An 8,963-nucleotide genomic window follows, 5' to 3' on the forward strand; every position below is an offset into this window, starting at 1 on the left:
AGTCTGAGAATCACCGATTTAGCAAAATGGACGAGGAGGAAAAGAGTCTAGGCTTTGAAATAAAACACACCTGAATCCCAGCTATGTTACTTACTGAGTGACCTTTCACATGTGTCGTAAGCTCTGAGCCTCAGCCGTGACAAGGGAGAAATAATGTTAGGTGGAACCATATGAAGTTGCCCTTTTTTGTGGGTAAAAAAAAGAAGGCCAAACATAATCAATTTCATATGGTTCAATGTAATACTTACCATGTTGGGTTGTTGTGGGAATTAATTTTAAAATGAGATAAAATATATAAAGCACCTAGATATTCACTCCACAGCACAACCTTGGTTCCCCCCTTACTACCCTCACCCCAAAGCCCCCCATGAAAATCACACACAAAAAACAGGGTATATGTGATATCTGAAACCTGATTCTGCCACAGAAGCTCCTGGCACGTGGGTCAGTGGTTATTTCATGGCTGCATAATGCTTGTACAAGAGGAGCTGCCATCATCACCGCTTCAAAATATTTTCCATTTCATTTCTAGATGAAGAAACGTAACCCTGGGTAGCCCGGGGATGTCTCCAGGGCCACACAAGGCTGACTCAGTCCCCAGAGTAGGGGACCCAGAGTGGCCCCCTACTTTGTTCTCTTGGGGTTGCCCAGCATGTCGGAGGGAGCGTTACCCCAGTGGGTTTACAATCTTCCCCAGGAAAAGCATGCTTCCTGTTTCGGTGTGGAAAGTCATCACCAGGAAGGGCCGATTGAACTCAGTGCCAGGAGCGGGTGTGGGCTTAAGCTCGGGGTGAGGCCTGGGAGTGAGCTGGATGCTGGTGGCAGCAGCAGCCTCTGAGCCCTCCTCATCCAGAGTCATCGCAGCCATGTGAGTGATCTGCCAGGAAAATTCTAGAATCATTAACTGACTGCATAGAAGGGACCAACTAGGTCTTAATTTTGTACCATTTTTTTTTTCTGTTCCTTTACCTAACCCCCTAATACTTAACCATCTGTTCACTTACCCAGTCACCCATCCTTCTATTTATCCTTTGGATTGTGGGACTTAACCACCACCCGGTATGTCACACATCTATTTGTTTCTTTATTGCTGTGCTTTCCCATCCAATGCTCTAGATTACAACTCGTTCTATTCACTTCTGTCCTTGAACTTAAGCTATGCCTGGGACCTAGCAAGCCCTCACTCTACCATCACATCGCTTTTATTACCACTGCTGTCTGTGGAAAATCATTTAACCTGAGGTCAGAGGATCTGGTTCTACACGTTCCTGGGTGATGTGATCTTGGACAGGTGGTTTCCCCTCTCAGGTGGGGCCCGGGGCCCCCAATTACCCGATGAAGCAAGCGAGGCTCAGCAATGTGGTGTGGCCTGCCTAGGTCACACAGCTAGGACGGGACAAAGCGAGGGTTCAGACTCCTATCTGTTTGACCTCAAAGCCCACACTCCCTCACCCGCCCTCCACTGTCCCTTCTGGAATGTCTGTGAAACTGGAGGCCACAGGGACCCAGTGCTTTTGGAGGAAAAGAATGCAGGCCTTTGGTGTCAAATGATCTCACTTGGCTTCAGGGCTGGCACGATACTAACAGTCGTCACCTAGGGTGATTTTCTTAGCCTCTCCAAACCTTAGTTTCTTCATCTAGGAAATGGGGATGACAGCACTTACCTCATCAGCGTATTGCGAGGTGCTGGCACGGCTCCTGGCATACAGTGGTGCTCAGTGAATGTCCAACGAGAGTGGGACGGGAGGTAAGGCTGGTGTACCTGTGAGCTACGAGCTCTCCCCCTCCCCCTGCTCCCCAATTTGCTCTCAGCCCTCTGCTTCCCCCTTCCGTGATTCTCCCCCTGAGAGCACAACTCTGCACATTTCCCTCCATGCTCTGTACCTAGAGCCTAGTCTGACTTGTGTCCCTCCACAGATCTTACCAGGGCACAAATACCATCATGCTTTAAACCCCTGAGTCCGTCCCATTTCGCCTCACGATGGAGTCCCAAGTCATCAGAGTGGCTTCCAGGGTCCTAGAGGACCTCTGCTCCACCCAGATGAGGGTCTCTTATTTCCCTGAGGCACCAGCCTCTCCCCCACAGGCTGTCCCCATGTCCCCTCTCAGCCCCTTCTTTACACAGCTTGTCTTTCAGGCCCGAGATCAAGAATGACCTTCCCGGAGCTTTCTATGCTCTTCCAACCTTGATGGGGGGAGCATCTGTCACCACTTTCCCTTTCCTTATCTGTCACCCGAGGGCAGGAATGGGGACTTGTTTCCTCTCGGACCTCCAGTGCCTTGTGTTAGTAGGTGGGTAATAATGTGGAAGAAATGCAGAGAAGCAAATAGTAACTTGCAAAGTTATAGAAGACAGCACCGCCCGTCGTTAAGGCGATACTGGACATCTCCTTCTACTAATCGCCAAGAGACGCTGAGACTCCACCACCACCCCGAAACCTGATTGCCAACTTACCTTAGAGGTGTTCAGTCCCAGCTGCCCAGGTTGATCTCCCCACACAATCACTTGTGGGAGGACCAGCTCCAGCCTGGAGGTGCTGGAAATGGAAAATTTGGGGAAGTAGAAATCGAGTTCTCTGTGGAGAGACAGAATTGGTTTGCTGTTGAGACCCCGAAAGGGCCCGTGCATTCCACATGTGCCTCTGCAGGCTCCCGCCTCCACCCTCTAGCCAGCCCTGGGCCTGCAGCCTTCTCACCCTCATTCCTGCCCCTGGTGTCTTTGCTCTTCCAGCCCCTCCTCTCCAAGGGGGAGACAGGTTTCTAAAATTCACGCTGTCCTCCATTCAACGTCTATCCTGGGCCCCTTTGCCTCCCTCACTGTTTAAGGGCTGGCGCTCCAGTCTGTCGGGGCCATCCAGGTGGGCAGGAAAGCTGGGACTAGAAGCAGCCTCCAGACTCCTGGTCCAGTGTGCTGGCCTGGGCCCCACCCTGATACCTTCAGGGACGCCCTGGGGTGACAGTTCCGTGGGGGTGACAGTACCCTGGGGGTGACAGTACCCTGGGGGTGACCTGAGCATGCCAATGCCCTGGGAGACGATGCCACGGGGGTGACAGTGCCCTGGCAGGTGACAGTGTGTTGGGGGTGACCATCTCTGAGAGGGCTGCGTGGTGACGGAGTGAGGAGGTGGGGTCCGCCTCCCCAGGACTCTGCCGTGAGCAATCTACCTGGTCCTGAGCAAGCTGTCCCACTTGATCAGTGTTTCGGGCAGCAGGGCGTCTTCCAGCTGCGCCAGCTTGCCCCGGTTGGGGAAGATGAAGAAGGTGGTGGCGTTCCCGGCGTGTTCCATGTGCAGCACGGTGCACTGCAGCTCGGGGTCGTGCAGGAAGCGGTGCCGGGCCTTCTGCTTCATCATGGGCACCCGCACGGCCCTGTGCTCATCCACAAAGAACTCCTTCAGGCTGGTGGTGCCCGGGTCAAAGGGTCGCGCCCACCCAGCTGAGGGGGAGAGAAATGCCACTATCACCCTTGGAAAGAATGGAGAATGGGCTCAGGCGGCCTGTGGGCATGGGGAGTCCGCACTCTGGATGCCAAGCCCAGCTCCATAACTCTCTCCTTCCTTTATTACCTGTGCGACCCTGGGGGCTGAGCCTCTGGCTGCCCTGAGCTTTTGTCTCCTCCTTTGTAAAGTCGGGTTGAATTGTATCACAACAGCATGACAGTGTTATGATAGTATCAATACCATCTCACTCACTGGTCTCAACCTCTCTCAGGGGTGATTAATTTTAAAGACAAAATGTATGACTATGGTACAAACCGCTCTGAATGCTGGGGTGGATCTGAGGGCGAGGCTGTGACTGGCTTTGACGTCTAGGGCGAGTTACCTAACACTGTGCCTCAGTTTTCCCATCTCTCAAGTGGACATAATAATGTCCACCTTATTGAGTTGTGAAGAGAAGTCAAAAAATTAAATATGCACAGTGACTGGCATAATAATAGGGACTTTGTATTCAGAGGGAGAGAGAGAGAGAGGGAGAGAGAGAGAGAGAGACAGACAGAGAGAGAGAGAGAGAGAGCGCGCAAACACGCTTACATAAAACATATGATAAATCTTCACAGACATATATTTGAATTATGCCTTACTGGCTCAAGAAAACAGCTTTTCTTCTTTTTTAAAAGATCTGTCTTCTCATTTGTAAAATGGGAACATTACTCTTGGCTTTATTTGTTTTATATAGGTGAGAAGGTCAAAGGAAGGCATGAGTGAGAACACCCCTCGAGACCCATAAAGCACTATACAAATGTGAGGACTGGATTCACCTGTTGAGACACCTTGGGGGTAACAGTGCCCTGGGAGATTAGAGGTCCCTACAGGTGACAATGTCCTAGGGGTGGCAGTTCCCTGCAGTGACAGTGCCCTGGGGTTGACAGTGCCTTGGGGATGATAGTGCCCCCTGGGGCTGAGTGGCCCTGGGGGATTGACAGTAACCAAGGATGACAATGACCTGGGAGTGACAATGCCATGGAGGTGACAGTGTTTAAAGAGTGGCAAACACCTTATTGGCTCTTTTGGAAAAATAAAAGGTCTCCTGCCTTGGGGTTCTTCCTGCTCCAATCCCTGCCTTCTGGGACCTGCGAGAAGAAGGGACTCATGCACCTAGAGTCAGTGTTGCTTACAGGGTTATTCAAAGTGAAGATGATAGGCGTCCTGCAGCAGAATCATCTGCCGGGGGCGGGGGGGAAGGAAAGATAGCTTCCTTAAATGCAGGGTCTTAGGTCCCTGACTTGCCTATCCCATAAATCAGAATCTCCTGGGGATAAGTGCAGGATAGTTGCATTTTAAACAAGCTTCCCAGGGAGTACATATGCACACTGAAGTTGGAAAAATCTTTCTTTGAAAAAATTCAACAGGGAGCATTAAAATGGAACAGGTGATGAGTTCCCCATCACTTGAGGTATTCAAGCAGACACATCAGTGGGCTGACCCCTAGATGTAAGAGTACCTCTTATACCTAAGTTAGCAGAGGAGGCTTCCCAGATGCTGTAGGGAGCAGGGCTGCAGTATGATTGGAACCCCAGTTCCCAGAAGGTGATTCCACATTGGATATAGTCTTTCTTACCTCTGAGGAGCATGTGATTCACCAGGACTGCAGCAGTTTCATTCCTCAGCTCCTCCACCCCTGCCCCAAGTTTCCCCTGAGTCTGCTTCTCTACATACTCGCGGATGCATTTCTGGGCCCCCACTGGGTCCTGGATGGCCCCCAGGCCCAGGCTGTTGAACCAGCGCTGGCCCACAGTCAGGAGGAGCCAGGGGTCCTGCACAGGGAGCCTGAGCAGCAGATCTTGGAAACCCTCCTGGATCTCAGCCTCGGACACCGTGGTGAGGTTGAACCCCAGGCCCTCGAGGAGTTGGGCTCTGCTGGCTGCTGGGGCTTCAAAGAGGAGCACAGCCAAGGCCAAGGAGACACTCGCTGGGGAGAACAGAATGTTCTCTCCGGGGGCCTCCAAAGCCAACTGTCTGTAGAGGTTGAAGGCAAAGTCAATGTTGCTCACGGAAAGTTTGTGGCAGGGCAGGGCAGGCCTGGCAGGGCTGTCCAGGGGGTTGGGGTCGATGGGGTCAGAATCTTCTTGGTTAACCAGGGCCAGACAATGAACCACAGCCGTGAGTGCAGGGACCAGCAGCCACCACCGTGAGGCCTCCATCCCCTGGTGTTCTGGGTCTGGAAACAAGGGCATGGCAGAAACAACAGTAATAGTGACCGATAGTAATCGATGATATTCATGGAGCATCTGCTGTGTGCCAGGCACTGTGCAAATGCTTCCCAGGCATGTCCCCTTTCCACCCTCACCACAGCCCAGTGTGGGGAGGCACTGTTTTTACATTCCCATTTGACAGATAAGAGAAGAGAGGCTTGGAAAGGTTAAGTAACTTGCCCAAGGTCAAGCAGCTGGCAGGTGGTGGAGTCATGACTTGAACCCAGATCCTGGGCAGGAGGTGGCTTCATGGTGAGATGAGAGGAACACCCAAGCAGACATATACACTGTGCCCCTGCTGGGAGGGCCCTGGTCCCACAGGGTATGTGGGGGCTCTGCTTTCCCCCAGGGACAGTGATCCTGGGTTCTGGAGGTGGCATAGCTCTCCAGTCAGCTGAGTCTTTTCCACCTGCTTCCGTGGCTTGGGAGGGGCCCCTCCGCCCTCTGGGGTGGGGGGTGGGAAGCTCCATTGTGTCCCCTCCTTTCCATCCCTGCTACTTCCTGCTCACACACACAGAATGGGTCTCATCTGACAAACTCAGAGCCTCCCCTCCAGCTGCCCTTTCTTCACATCCTGCCTCCACCGTATCCCAGGCCATGACCTTGAGCGTTCGCTTAGCCCCTCTGAGCCTGTTTCTCGTCCCTGCACTTGGACTTGCAGATGGCTCCTGAGGAGGAAAGGTGCAGGAGGCACGTCCCGGTGCAGGAGGCACGTCCCGGTGCTAGGAGGAGTCCTGGCAACCTGGGCTCAGCTCAGCCTCTGCCACTACGTAGGAGCCTAGCAATCCTGTCAAGTCACTTTACCTCTTGGGGACTCCGCTTCCTTTCTGTGGCTTGGTGCTATGAACCCCCATGTCACAGGGTTGTAGAAAGTCAAAGTGATAATGCACCAAGCTGACCCTGCCCAGGGCCTGGCATAGGACAGGCCTCCAGGAACAGCAGATATTATTACCCGGGCACACTTGACACCTTCCCTCCAGTGATTCCGACTCAGCAGATCTCAGTGGAACCCTAGAATGTATTTAGTAAGGGCCTAAGCTGACCCTTTTACAAGGTTAAGATTTAAAGGTTTGTTCACTTTCTGCTCAAGACCTGCAGTGGCTCCCTTCACACCTAGGAGAAACCCCGTACTCCTCATCACCCCTTAGAGGCCCCACATGATCTGGCCCTTGCCAACCTTCTGACCTCACCTCTGACATTCCTTCCCCTCCCTCCCTCTGCTCTAACCACCCCGGCCTTCTTGCTATTCTAGAATTTAGTAAGCTCATTCCTGCCAGGACCTTTGCACTTGCTGTTGGCTGCCCCAAACAGCCTTTCTCTAGTCCTTTCCATGGCTCCCTCCCTCACTTCACTCAGTTCTCTACTCAAAGGTCACCTCCTCAGAGAGGCCAACCCTCTGTGTTTGCTACTCCACCCCCTGCTTCATTTTTCTTATGTTCGTCTGGAATGATAGCACATATTTGTCTGGCTTCCCCACTAGAAGGTAAGCTCATGAAGGCAGATATTATGTCTGTGTCATTCCCTGCTCGATTCCTAGTGCTCAGCACAGAATGGACCCTCAGTCCGTGTTTGTTGAAAGGACAAATCTCCAGGGGCTCCCAGGGCCTCAGCCTACCCCCTGGAACACAAGCGCGTCCCTTGTCCTCTGGAACTCCACCCCTAACACAGGACCATTCCTAGCTCCCCCTGCCACAATCCTCTTGACCCCATTTGTCTTCTCTGGGTTTGGGTAATTATTGACAGAATGGATCACCACCCCACCCTGCTTCTGATTTTCCATGTGATCTTGGGCAGCCCTAGACTTTTCTAAACTTCAGTTCTCTTGTCCTTAAAGGGAAGAAGCAACGGAAACTCAGCCTTAATGAAAGGCTCATCAGTAAAGGTTTGTTCCATATTGTTTATTTATCAGCAGAGAGTGGACACATCTTCATTTGTCTATTTGCCTGGGAATTTGCTTTAGTGACTATCTTGGCTTCGATGAAAAGTTTATGAAAGTTCATTTCCTTATAACATTTAACATTCATTCATTCACTGGACAAGTATTGACAAAAAGTCTGTGTCAGGGTTTGAGCTTCATGCTGGGGATGCAAGATGGATGAGATCATTGCTCCCTTAGGAGTTTGGGGTTTACTGGGGACAGACATACAGGATTCATGCAGGGCAGTACAAGCTGCAGGGCCAAGTCCCCAGTACCATAGCTTTTGAGCCGACAGGAGGCTGGGAACCAATTCGAGCATTGTACAGGGGGGGAAACTGAGGCCCAAAGAGAACCTTGTTCATTCACTTGCTGACTCATTCAACAAACATTCCGTAGTCAGAGCATGAGAAACTGACAGCCTGGGCCCTGTCTGGAAGGAGCTCCCCAACCATTGTGGGAAATGGAAATACAGAGAGCTAAGTATAGCGCCCCGAGCAATGGCAGTCAGAGGTAATTGCTTACACAGCCTGGACGGGGGGCCTGCAGGAGGCAGAGTTCCTGGGAGGCTTCTTGGAGGAGGTGGCCCCTGAGCTGAGACTGGAAAATGGATCAGGAAGAGCCAGGAAAGGGGTTTCAGCAGAGGGAAGACCATGCTCAAGGTCATGGAAGCAGAGTGAGCCAGTATCACTCCAGACAGTTGTCCGTATGTGCAGCTCTTAGAGCAGGAGGGGTGCATGTGTGTATATATGTGTGTATGCATGCCCCTGTGTGTGTATGTGCGTACACATGTATGTCTCACGATGAAATAACTAGTGGCAGGTTTACCAAGCTGGCTAGGGGTCCTTGACTCTAGCCCTAGCCCCAGCCCCACACTCACCTGAAATCAAATGCTTCCCATGAGCCTTCAAAGGAGTTGGGGAGATTCAGCCGGTCTTCATGGCCCTTGGCACAGAAGTTTGTCCCTGCAGGGAGGATTGTGACAGGCTGGACTTCTGGGATTAACACAGACTGTCCTGAGGCTGCCCTTGGCCCAATGTCCACCTTCAGCACAACCAACAGCAAGGAAAACAACCCTCCCCCTCAAGTCGGGTTGTGTGAAATCCATGCACGGAAAAGCAAGAGAGCTAGAGCATGCCGGGACTCTGCCGCTGGGGCTGGTGTCCGGGGGTGTCTCAATTCCACCACTTTTGCAGACTGACACTCTCCTGGGTCTCAGTTTCCTCCTTTGCCCCCATTACTGCTCAATGTGGCCATGTAGAGTAAAGCTAGTGACGCATATGGACATTCTTTAAAACTAGTGCTGGTAAAAGGCTGAGCTAATTGCAGCAATGCTCCGCACTCTCCTGGTTTCGT

General features: G+C 52.1%; 1 protein-coding gene across 2 annotated transcripts; it reads right to left on the minus strand.

Annotated features, from left to right (window-relative positions):
- Window positions 1-395: 395 nt before the first annotated feature.
- On the minus strand, window positions 396-8,963 carry LOC109454915 (putative serpin A13). 2 transcript variants are annotated; one of them, XM_019746116.2, is made up of 6 exons: window positions 8,488-8,963; window positions 5,059-5,658; window positions 3,166-3,436; window positions 2,456-2,576; window positions 1,665-1,698; window positions 739-877 (listed from the first exon to the last, which is right to left on the minus strand). In XM_019746116.2, exons 2-5 carry the CDS (start codon window positions 5,639-5,641, stop codon window positions 1,669-1,671), a joined length of 1,005 nt encoding a protein of 334 aa, XP_019601675.2. In that variant the 5' UTR covers window positions 5,642-5,658; window positions 8,488-8,963; the 3' UTR covers window positions 739-877; window positions 1,665-1,668. The 2 variants fall into 2 exon arrangements, with proteins under 2 accessions (XP_019601656.2, XP_019601675.2); XM_019746097.2 differs by lacking the exon at window positions 1,665-1,698 and having other exon boundaries at window positions 396-877; window positions 8,488-8,706.

The sequence above is a fragment of the Rhinolophus sinicus genome, linkage group LG03 (assembly GCF_036562045.2).
Source record: "Rhinolophus sinicus isolate RSC01 linkage group LG03, ASM3656204v1, whole genome shotgun sequence".
Taxonomy (NCBI): domain Eukaryota; kingdom Metazoa; phylum Chordata; class Mammalia; order Chiroptera; family Rhinolophidae; genus Rhinolophus; species Rhinolophus sinicus.